Source organism: Urocitellus parryii, chromosome 1 (genome assembly GCF_045843805.1).
Source record: "Urocitellus parryii isolate mUroPar1 chromosome 1, mUroPar1.hap1, whole genome shotgun sequence".
Taxonomy (NCBI): Eukaryota; Metazoa; Chordata; class Mammalia; order Rodentia; family Sciuridae; genus Urocitellus; species Urocitellus parryii.
Window position 1 is genome coordinate 160,230,921 of NC_135531.1, and position 13,039 is coordinate 160,243,959.

Below are 13,039 nucleotides of genomic sequence, written 5' to 3' on the forward strand. Positions count from 1 at the left end.
CATTTCAGTTTTCCAATATGCTATTTGTTGGTCTCTACACGTTTCAGACTACTCTAAGGAAAATTTCTTCAAGAGCACAAAACTGATAGAAAAACAGGTGCAGTCAAAATTATGAAGAGGATTTTTAACTCATCTGGCAACATTTGGGGTCAAGTCAATAATAAATACACTTTTAAAAAAACAACCAAATATATAAATGACAACTATTAAAGAAGGAACAAATGTTGCACAGAAGAACAAAGTAATGATATGATATTATATGGGTCAGGTGTGAATAGTGTTTATATAGATTTGTTAATATAAATACTGAATTTAAAATTAAATAAATTTATATATATATGTATACATATATATGTATACATATATATACATAAATATATTAGATGGGTGGATAAATATGGGGAAATTGAGTATGTTGGGGACACAGAAAAATGAAACAGAGCTAAATCCTTATTCTTTTAAGTAGGAAGTTTACTATGCCTGCTCAAAATTCTAAAAAATAATGTTTAAGTTCTTGGAGGTTGCCAAAACAAAGAAATCATAAGTGTTAGGAAGATTGAAAACTTAATTACCTGACTTGATTGTTTTATATATATATATATAAAAAAATCATCACACTGTTTCCATAAATATATATAATTATCATATCAAATTTTTTATTTAAAAAAATCAATAAGTAGCAAAGTAAACATGTTATTAATATAAATATTAGAAATCAGATAAAACATTTAAAATGATCACCTCCAGAAAAGCTGGGGAAGGACTGAGGCTACTTTTTATATAATAAGCTTCATAAATCTTCATAAGTCTTAAAATTATGGGAATAGGGTAATTTTAACCAAATGAAATTTAGACAAATGAGAGAATAGATAGTGAGTAATATGTTATACAATAAGAAGAAATCAAAAACAATATACTTAATTAAGAAAAATTAAATACTGATGGATCAATGTCAGGATGTCAGAATCCTTTACAAATTATAAATTAAATATTATCCTTTTTTTAAATACTAGAGAGTGAACCCAGGGTGTTTTATCACTGCACTATATCTCCATGCCTTTTTTATTTTTTATTTTGACACAGGGTCAGCAGAAGACCTCACTGAGTTGCTGAGGCTGGTCTCAAACTTGTGATCCTACTGCCACAGCTTCCCGAGTCACTAGGATTACCAGCATATGGCTGGCACATATATTTAATATTACAATATTGTTTTAAATTTGACTTTATGTTGCAATGTATTAAGTGTAAGATAAAAGAAAAATTATGATAGTCATATTACATAATCAACATTAACAAGGTAAGAACATTATATCTAACGTTTTATCCTCCCTGATTTAGAGGGTTCAACAAAATCTCAAAATCCTTTGTAAAACTTATAAATTAGAATTTAATTTAAATACACTATATTTTCAACAAAACTTGCTATAGCAACAAGAGGTCCCTTACAAACATCTTCATACGGTTGCTGTAGTTCATTCAAACAAATACAATATCACCAATATCCACCATCTGGTTACCTGTAATAGAAATAAATAAGTTCAAATACTGTATTTACTTCTGAACACAGATATAGTTTTCACTATATAGGAAGTGGGGACAGAGAACCAGCTATTATGAGTTTTGAATGTTTGAAATTATGAATAAGTGAAGTGAAATATAAAATTAAGATTATAGTTTTGCTTCTTAATAAGAGTTTTTCATTGAAATAGTAGAATTTTAAGCTTCTCTTCTAGATAGTCTATATAACATTTTATTCATTTTACATTTTTGAGCATTTACTATAGGTAGTATTTATTTACTCTTTTGTCTTAATTTCTAAATTGTGAGCGCTTCAAAAATAGAGAATGTGTCCTTTACTTCTGTTTCCCCAATGCCTAATAAAGTACCTAATTCCTATCATTTCAAAATTATTTTCAAACAAATAAAATACACTGGAGGCTATAAATCATGCTAAATAAATAACAAATAACCATTTATTTAGTACCTTCTATGTACTCATATTTAGCACCTTCTATGTACTTTAACTTCCTACCCATCCTTGCCGCCACCCCTGTCTAAAGCCATTTTTCTTCTCAGGCAATGCATGACCAAGAACAAGCTCAGATGCAGTGATTAAATAATGTCATTCCAATCGTGCACAGAGGTAGTATAAAAATTTTTTCACCCAAGTATTGGTTTCCCTTGTCGTCCAAGGTGAAAAGGCCCAAAAAATAATTCAGTATTATTACCTATAATAATACTGAATTTGTTTTTTAGTCCACTGTTCAATAATATGTGTTAGTGAGCACACTGAGAGAAGTGGTTTTTAAGTGACTTCTGAATCTAAGAAGAATTAAATTAGGTGCAATATAGTTTAATGTTGAATAAGCTTGATTCACTCTGATTCTCTGAAAATTGATAAAGCTATGTATGTCAAGTACAGGCCTTCAAATTACTGCAAAGCAAGTATATATTTGAACCAATCAAAGAAATGTTAGACCAAATTTATGTTAAATCACCTTCTGATCAGGAATTGCCGCCTACATTCTCACTTCCTTAGTATTTTACCTCATTCTGTTCTTGATTATGGTTCTCTACCTTATCCCGTCATCTACCCAGGAAATTCCTTGCTGTAAATTGAGTGATGCCGCCATTTGTTCTTAGGTTAAGTCTTAAGTCAAGTCTTTAGCCCTCAAAACACTTAAATTTGACCACTCAAAACTCTTCTGTTGGATCATATGTATATTAATAGTGATGACCATATTATCTTTATCTGCTATCCATTTATAAAACTCCTTATCTGTCCAGCAGCAACTAATGAGAATGTGATAGCCAACAATTTCTATAGATTCACTAGCTCTTGCTCAATATTTACTCCTTGCTTCTGTGTAATAATAGATACCTATTCAAAAAAATACTACCTATTTAAATAGTCCCTGGTGGCCAGAGAAACATTCTAGAATCTGAAATGACTATTTAGGCCCCTACCTGCTCACCACAACCTTAAAGAATAATTCCTGTTTGTGACTAAGTTAATCAATAAAGTTCCTTTATTTCATAAGGGAAGTTCAGATCAGCCTCCTACTCATATATGTACTTCTGGAAGAAATTCATCCTGGAAAATACAACTATCTAATGAGAGAAAAAAAATGACTGTAATCATTAAGGTTATATACAAGTTAACATTACTCTGAAGGTGCTGAGTAATCATTAACACTGCATTTCAGTAATCCTCAGATAACTCCACAATATCAACAAACCTCCTCTAGCAAAAATTGTGTTAGTCACATTTTTCACCCAGTTCCATTTCCAGATCACTAATTTCCCTAAGAGGAAAAAAAACTGGTATACCAATACTCTATTTCAGAAACCAAAATAAGACACTTCAAGAACTGCCATCAACTGATTTTCCATTTTCTTCTTGCTATTTCTCTTTTTTTTGGAAATTACTTTTATTATGTTGTAATATTTGTTCATGAGCTGTAATTACTTATATGAAGGAGAGTCCAGAAAACAGATCTGTGACTGTGTTAGCCTTGTCCTTGATTGCAGAGACTTATGAATCACACAGATTAACACTGTTCACTACCGTAGTCACTGAAGGTCCAATAGGCTATCAGCTGGAAGACCTCCATATCTGTCCAGCTGTTTCCATCAGATCACAAGACTTAGGAATGGATGAATACATTTTGCTCTCTTGAATTTAAAACTTTACAACAGTTCAAATGCCCTTCCCTGAATGCATAAGTTCAAAAACTTCATTAATTTGATTCAAGGACATGCTGCCAGTCACAAATTCATCAACTTTTTTCTTTTTGGACATATGTTCAGACACCAACTTTGGGATACTTTCTACACTCTTCCATCCTCCAAAGACAGTGCCTTTCCATGTACGACCTGTCACCAGCTAGAATGAACGAGTGGCAATTTCTTCCCCTGAAGCAGCTACTCCAACCACCATGCTGACCCACAGACTGTGGCATGCCTCAGGTACTGCTCTCATGACCTTCACATTACCAATACACTCAAAGGAATAGTCCAACTCCTCCATCAGTTATCTCAATAAGCACTTCCTGGATGGGTTTACTGAAGTCTTGGGGATTAATACATTTAAAGGCTCCAAATTCTTTGGCCTTTGCAAATTTTACCTTTATTGATATCCACACCAATAATCTATGAGGCACCAGCAACTTTACAGCCCATGATAGCTGCCAAGCCAACTCCTCCTAGACCAAAGACCACAAAAGTAGAGCCAGGCTCCACCTATCTTCTGGCAAAGGTTTGTTTTCAGATTTAGACAAAATTTTCTCCACACTGTAGGATGTAAGGTGGAACGACGGTATCACCTGCTTTCAGCTTAGTAACTCCTTCACCAACACTTTCCCCAATTCCAGACCTTCATGTCCCAAGATCACTGGAAAACACCCTCAGGATCAGCTCCACACAGAGTATAAGCATCAGTGTGGCAAAGTGCAGTGGCAATGATTTTAATTCAAACTTCATGAGACTTTGCAGGTGCTACTTCTACCTCCTCTATAGACAGGTTTTTCAGCCTCACAAGCAACTGCAGCCTTGCACTCGATAACCTAATTCACCATGTCCGCCTCTTCTTGCATTTTTCTGAAAATTCCAAAAGCACAATTCCTTCCTCTTAATTAAGAAAATTCATAAAAATGAACATTTTATCTGCCTGTCATCATTACTCCAACAATAAACCAAATGTAAAAACAAGGTGTTAAAACAGTATCTATAATGCTGTTTCCTTTTAGAAGGGTAACTCAATTATATTATTCTTTACTTCAAAATTCACCTGTATCTTTCCATGTATGTTTTATATGTCAAAATACATTCTGCTGTCATGTATGACTAAAAAAAAATAAAAATAAATCATATGGTAAAAAAAATTCACCTGTATCTTACAGGGGTGACCCAAATCTTTCAGCATCCAAAAGACATTATTTCCTTTAATATTAAACCAAAACAGCTCAGACCCCAGACCATATACTAACATAGATCAATACCTGTCCAAAATTTAAAGATACCTGAGTAACTTATACTCCTTCAATTGATTTTTGTTTTATTTTCTATTCCCATAAATTCTTTTCCCATATTTTTATTGGTGTGTTATGGTTGTACATTATGGTGGGATTCATTGTTACTATTCATATGTGTACATAATACAACTTATATAACTTGGCTAATATTGGTTCCCATTATTTCCCCTTCCAGTTCCTTTCCTCTATTCTACTGATGTCCCTTCAATTTTCATGAGATACACGCACGCGCGCACACACACACACACACACACACACACACACACACACCTATCTCTTACTTTTTCCTCTCTAGCTTCCATGTGAGAAAAAAAAATCCTATCCTTAGCTTTCTGAGTCTGCCTTATTTTACTTAACATATTATTATCAAGTTCCATCCATTTTCCTGAAAATGTCATAATTTCATTCTTCCTTATGGCTGAATAAAAACTCCACTGTGTATATATACCACATTTTCTTTATCCATTCATCCATTGATGAACACCAAGGCTCATTACATAATTTGGTTATTATGACTTGTGCTGCTATAACATTTCCCATAGATTCCTCTTCCTCCTCCTCCTTCTCCTCCTCCTCCTCCTCCTCCTCCTCCTCCTCCTCCTCCTCCTCCTCCTTCCCCTTCCTTCCTCCTCTTCCTCTTCCTTCTTCTTCTTCTTTGTACTAGGGATTGAACCCAGTGGCACTTAACTGCTGAGCCACATCCCCAGCCCTTTTTTATATTTTATTTAGAGACAGAGTCTTGCTAAGTTGCATAAGACTTTGTTAAATTGCTGAGGCTGGCCTCGAACTAGCACTCCTTCTGCCTCAGCCTCCCAAGCCCCTGGGATTACAAGCATGCTCCCATCGATTCTTGATATCACATTATCACCTTCTATAGGTACTAACCTTTCTCTATCTCAAGGAGACCCAAAATAGAATCTACAGGTCTTTCTCCCTTTAAATTCCCCTATCAACAACACTAATACAAGACTAAAACTTTTACTGATAATTTAAAATTAAGGAGCATGATAAGCAAGTATATACTATAGCCCTAAAGTTTTATGGCTTCTCTCTACCACTCCTACTCAGCTACCCACTTTTAGGTTCTATCAATCTTCCTGCACTACTAAGCTTCTACTATATACTAAATTCCTATTGTTTTCATTTGTAGAGTATTTCACCTTACCTTTTTGCTCAGTCTAGGTGTTTCCCAGTAGATTTTAGTTCCCATAGTCAAACATTCCTATTAAGATGATTTTCATAACTAAAAGACAAGTACCCTCCTTATGAGAATTGCAGCCAACTTATAAATATAACAAAAGGAAGGACATATTATTCTTTCTAATTGGAAATGATGGAATAAGAGGTCAGAATTATTAATTAATTCAAAAAGTATTTGTTGAGCAATTAATATGCACTAAAAGCATTTTTCTAGGTACTGAGAATATAATGTTAAGCAAAAGTGGACATGTTATCTGTCCATTTGGTGTTTAGTTTCATTTAAGATACAAATGTTAAAAAAATTAAAAATATAATTTGCAACTATAATTAGTACTATGAGAGTATATAACATGAGATAAGTGAATAAGACAATCCTTGAAGAATAGATGGTTAAATTTCGATCTAAAGTGTTAAGTAGGAAATGACTAAAGTATAAGTAGGAATTAAGTAAAAGAGAAATGTTCAAGGATGAAAAAATAATATATGCAATGAGTATATGAAAGGAAGGGGCTTGATGTATATAGTTGAAGTTCTAAAAAGGCACAGAGCAAGGGAGAATAGGTCTGAGGTAAAGCTGAAGATCTGGGTAAAAGTCAGACCATGCAAGGCCTTATACATACATCACCTTAAAGCCACCGTAAACAGCTCTTGTCCAAGAGCTATTATTGGATTTTATGCAAGGAGAGTAACAAGGTCATATCTGTGCTTTGAAAACATCATTTTATTTGCAGCATAAAAAGGATAAATGTGGATATGAGTAGATTTGCAAGGATGAACTGCATGCAATTGTCCTAAGAAAAGTTTATAGTAACTTGAATCAAAATGGAGAAATAGAACGATTTAATAGATATCTAGGAGTTTAAAATAAGTGAACTTTTCCAGGCACAGTGATGCAAGCCTATAATCAAACCCAGTGACTCCGAAGTCTGAGGCAGGGGACTGCAAATTCAAAGCCAGCCTGGGCAACTGAGCAAGACCCTATCTAAAAATAAAAAATAAAAAGGGGTTGGACTATAGCTCAGTGGTAGAGTGTCCCTGGGTAATAGCCCCAGTACCACAAAAATGTATACATACACACATACATGCATAAGAGAACTTTATAATGATTGCTTGAGAATGAGAAAGCAATGAAGTTGTCAAAGATGACTCTTAGGTTTTTGCTTCACCTTCCTTGAGCTTGTTCACAGTGCCAAGCACTGTGATACTTGTTCATATTTAATTCCTACAATAATCCTATGAAAATATTATCATTTGTCCAGCCTTTTTCCACAAATAAAGTAGGAGATCTGGAGACCCAGACTAGAATTTCATAAGCCAAAAAGCAAAGTGTTGCAACAGTTTCATGTATGATTTCTCTTGCTCCTGGTAGGGTATATCCGAAAGAATGTTTAATAATATGTCTTATTAGTACTTAAAATCTCTATTTTATACATATTTTCATATTCCAATATATCCCTCTACTAATGTTACCTCCAGAGCCCAATAACAACCTAACAGAACTCTATGACACCTGGTTCTACCTCCAGACCACATATCAGCAGCCAAACACCTACTACAAAGCCACCACTAATATACAAAACCAGTGAAACTCATTGAAAAGGATGCCATGTCTGATTATTTTTCTGTCATATTTATATAAACTGTTCTCTCAATCTAAAATGTTTTTCTCACCCTTTACCACTTCTATTAACCTGCCAAACACCTACTACAAAGCCACCACTAATATACAAAACCAGTGAAACTCATTGAAAAGGATGCCATGTCTGATTATTTTTCTGTCATATTTATATAAACTGTTCTCTCAATCTAAAATGTTTTTCTCACCCTTTACCACTTCTATTAACCTATTAATTCTTCAAGATTTAGCTCAGACATTATCTCCTCTGATAATTTTTCCCTGGGGCTTCCAATATGTATTAGCAGCCTATGTACATTCTATTATAGTACTTGTCACAGAGCATTACTTGACTCTTTCACACTAGAATGTGAGCTCCCTTAGAACAAGAACTGTGTTCTATTCTACTTTGTATCACCTAGCACAGGTCCAAGTACAATAGATATCAAATTAGCGATTATCTGACTCATTAAATGAATGAATTAAATCAGTTAATCAATCACTAGTCTGTTTATTAGAGAACATCCCTTGGACAAATGTATTTAATATAAAACATCTGCTAAATATATTTATAATATTTTAAAGTAATCTGCATTGTGCAAACAGTAATTGAACAGCATAGCAATTAATCCAAACTACATAATAAAATTGAGAATTCAAGAAATTTAGGTCTTGTAGTGCCAATACTCTTGATACTACAAGAAACTACCTCTCTAAAAAAATAAGAAATAACTATTGAAAAGCGAGATGATGTTATAAAAATTTTAAATCCATTTTACTCTTAGACTTTTACCAAACATATCAAAACATTTTGTTTAAGTTTTCAAGACTATCTTTTACTATAGACACCAGTAAGCAGTGGCAGTGGCAGAAGGTTAAGAATCAAGAATGAAAACACAGAAACAAAAGATAAATCACAAAATTAGTATCTAAAATTCAAGTAACTCACGGTCAGTATAGGAATATTTGATCACTTCCTGCAGTGTGTCAGGGTTTACAAAGATATTCATGCTACTCAAAACAGCAACCACTTCATCAGTAGAAACCCGACCATCTTTTATCCTAGAAAAAATCTCCAAGGCTTTCTGGAATGCTGTGAAAAACAATAAACAAAGAAATTTTTGTACCACGAGAATTAAGAGCTTTCCCTGGATAAAAAAAACTGATTTTGTGTCAATGACCATATAGGGAAAATAACCTTACATAAGAATGAGGTTTTCTAAATATTCACCTATAAGTATAAGTAGGCATTTTCCAATTCTGGTGACATTTCTAGAATAAATTCTAATTTTTGCTATTATAAATATTAATATAATACCAATAACAATAGCTAGTATTTATTGAATATTGATCATGTGTCAGAAACTGCACTAAAAGCTATGAGTTAGCTCATTCAATCATCACAAAAGGCTTTTATCTCTTTACAGATATGAAAACTAAGGCTTAAAAAGTCCCCTTCAACTCACAGCTAGTATGCAGAAAAGTCAAAATACTAATCTAACAATATTAATCCACAATTCTTGCTTTTAATCACTATACTATTTAACTCTTAAAAATTTTAATTAAGACAATTTCTTACCAATGGTATAATCCACAATAGCAAATCATTTAATACACAATCTGAAGGAGTTGTTAATTGCTTAAAAATTAAAATTTTATTAGAAAAGAAGAATGATAGAGAGGCGAAATTTCTTTTCAGCTGTTTTATCATATTACGAAGAGTTTAGCAGTAGTTTAACCACTAATATAAGGTTTCTTTTTTCTCAGAAATTTAATATTATTATTCTAGCAATTCTAACATCAAAAATGAATTGGAGATGCTAAGGCTGTATCTCAGAGGCAGAGCACTTTCCTCGCACATGTGAGGCACTGGGTTTAATCCTCAGCACCACATAAAAATAAATAAAATAAAAGCAGTCCATATACAACTACAAAATTTTTTTTAAAGAGAGAGGTGAGAGAGAGAGAGAGAGACAGAGAGACAGAGAGAATTTTTTTAATATTTATTTTTTAGTTTTCGGCTGACACAACATCTTTGTTTGTATGTGGTGCTGAGGATCGAACCCGGGCCGCACACATGCCAGGCGAGCTCGATACCGCTTGAGCCACATCCCCAGCCCCCAAAATTTTTTTTAATGAATTATAAACATGGTTAGAAGAAAATTCACACACCAATCAAGAATTTTCCACTAAAAAGCTTTCCTGAAAACTTAAATGGAAAGCTGTGTCCAACTGCTAAATTAAATACTCCTCTGACAACTATATCCCTTAATTTACCTTGATTAAAACACACACACAAAAAAAAAATTTCCTTAACTAACTCCAGAAAGAATATCACTTTATAGTCAGATTAGATTTTCTTGGAACTCAGGATACAATAAGCATAATGATCCTCAGTCTTTGGATAAACACAACCAAGAAGGGAAACCGAGCATTATGTATTCATCCAACTAGTAGTTATTGATAAAGTTAGACAAAATAACAAAGGAAAAAATCCAAAAAAAAACTCTTCCTTCATTAAAAGCAATGAGAACACTGGCAAAAATTGTCACAATCAACTTTTTTCATACTTCTAGAAATAAAATAAAACAAAGGCTTCTAGCAGTCCAAGAAGTGTCCTCAAAAAAAAAAAAAAATGGATGGCTCTCATTAAGAAACAGTGAGTTTTGTGACATTTTAACTTGCTCTATTCTCATCTCCTCGTCCCCCAGTTCACAGGAACCTTGAAAAACAAGAGCCAATAATCATGATAAAAATGTGTGTGTGTTAGCAAAGTTTTTATTTCTTTATTCAGAAGAAATAAAAGAAAGTTAATAAATTCTATGATTAAATTTAACATTCTTATTTCAAAAAAATACATCACTCTAAAATTTAAAAAAAAAAAACAGTGCAATAGGAGGAGGCTGAGGCTCTGGCTCAGCAGTAGCACACTTGCGTGGCATGTGTGAGGCTGGGTTCAATTCTCAGCACCACATATAAATAAATAAAATAAAGGTCTATCAACAACTAAAAAAATATTTAAAAGAAAAAAACAGTATAATAGGAAAAAAACATTTGTAACAAAGAATCAGCAGCCAGAATATGAAAACCCCAAAAAATCAATAAGAAATAAACAAGACAGTTTTTAAAATGGACAATAAACACGAAAAGACAATTTACAGAAAAAATATATATAAATACCCAGTAATTATGTTAAAAATGACAAATTTCATAATTAAGAAATAGAAATAATGAGACATCATGGGGGGGGGGGAATGTTAGCAAAACCTCCCGTTTTCTTAAAGTAAAAGACATTTATATTTTCCCGGTCATTTTCTGGAGAGATTTCTAGATTCCCAGCTTTTACAAGTTCTAGGTCTTCTAACTCTCCTCTATCTGGTAATTGATAACTCATTTTGTCTTGACAAAACATGCATAAACTCTGTAAGTGTGTGTGTGTTCATTATGGCATATAAAAAGGATTTTTTTAAAGTCAATATTAAACTATAGCAAGGTAGGAAAAGTTAAAGAGGGTCTTTTGTAGGTTTATACACATATTGCTTGGATATTTTATAAAAATAATAAATTGTTATATTTTGTTTTAAAAGGAAAAAAAAGAAATGTGAGAGTCTTTGATTAGTCTCAGAACACTTCAACCGAAAATAGAAAATAAGATCAATATAGGAAGCCAGGACTTGAAAGAGCAAGGAATATATTGAAGTCAATAAGCTGTTCTCAGTAGTGGTTCAACAAGAAGGCAGTACTTAGGAGTCCACACATGAACCTTTAGTCAGGAACAATTTGTAAGTCAAAAACCAAGTAGACAAAGAGTATCAAGAAAAATCTCAATGTTATAAAAGTTAATCAAGATGTCAAGTAGGAAATAAGGAGTCAGAAAGGAAAAGCAAACCAAGCATCATTTTAGATGTATTGTTCATTGCTATATAAGGTAGACATTTAGTAACATTTATTACATAAATGAGTAAACAATTTTTCTTGCATATTTGCATGCTTTTCTGGAAATACAAAGACTATCAAATTCAAACATCTTTGATTCTAAGAAAAAACAGTCTGTTAACTATAAAATTAGATAATACCAACAACTGCTCAGGGAAACTTGCTCTTACCTAATGAAGAAGCCAAGAACAAGTCATGAATATTAGAGGTCTCAAACTTGTAGAAGTACTGTTTCTATCATTAACATGAATACTCCATTCAATCACTATATCTACAATTTATTTATAATGTAAACTAAGTCATTAGGCAATCCATAATATCCAAATTTTCAGGGAGAAGTACAATCAAATTACTGACAGAGTAAATGAATTGTTATGTTTTGTTTTAAAAGGAAATAAAAAAAGAAATGTAAGAGTCTTTGATTAGTCTCAGAATACTTCAACCTCAAATAGAAATACTGTCAGGGGTAGAGAAGAAATATGAAACTTCAACAGAAAACACCACACACACACACACACACACACACACACACACACACACATAAAAGAATGAAATTGACATGTATGGAGATTAATTAGACTAATTAACCTGGGAAAATTTCCGTGGAAAAACAAGCTGCAAGCAAAATTTTAAAGATGTGAGGAAACTCAGCATAAAAATTTATATAATAGGAAGAGCATCTAAATTATTTTTTTTAAATTGGTTCTTTTAGTTATATATAACTAAAAAGCTCCTTCACAGTAAAAGAAACAAACAAGAGCATGAAGAGAGAGCCTACAGAATGGAAGACAATCTTGCCACCTGTTCCTCAGATAGGGCATTAATTTCCAAGATACACAAAGAACTCAAGAAACTTAACACCAAACAAACAAATAACCCAATCAATTAATGGGCAAAAGAACTGAACAGACCCTTCTCAAAAGAGCATTTAAATTCTTGAGCAAGAAAATGGCATGACACAAGTAGTGTTTAAAGCAAATTAACTCATAACTGAGATAGAAAGGATGTTGTGGCAATGATCCAGACTTTTAATGCCTTTGTGGGAACGGGAGAGGACTCATGTCTCACTTTCCCAGTAAGAGATTCTGAAAAAACAAATTAATATGCCCACCCCACCCTAAAATCAGTTACTATCAAAACATTCTCTTCTATACTTTTGAAGAATAGTCTTTTTACCTGAATCCTGAGAGGTCACATAAGAAATATCATTCACAGCCTTAAGGAAATTTGAAAAATCCAGCATTCCATTAACTAT

The 13,039-nt window shown here is 33.0% G+C and overlaps 1 protein-coding gene and 1 pseudogene across 1 annotated transcript in view; both read right to left on the reverse strand.

Moving 5' to 3' along the window:
* The window catches only part of LOC144255880 (EF-hand calcium-binding domain-containing protein 13-like), a 162,866-nt gene that overhangs the window by 99,782 nt on the left and 50,045 nt on the right, over positions 1-13,039 (reverse strand). Inside the window, 3 exon segments of the mRNA XM_077800932.1 lie at positions 1,447-1,482; positions 1,485-1,517; positions 8,798-8,941. Of these exon segments, the coding sequence (XP_077657058.1) occupies positions 1,447-1,482; positions 1,485-1,517; positions 8,798-8,941 (213 nt within the window).
* On the reverse strand, positions 3,683-6,243 carry LOC144256106 (alcohol dehydrogenase class-3 pseudogene; annotated as a pseudogene).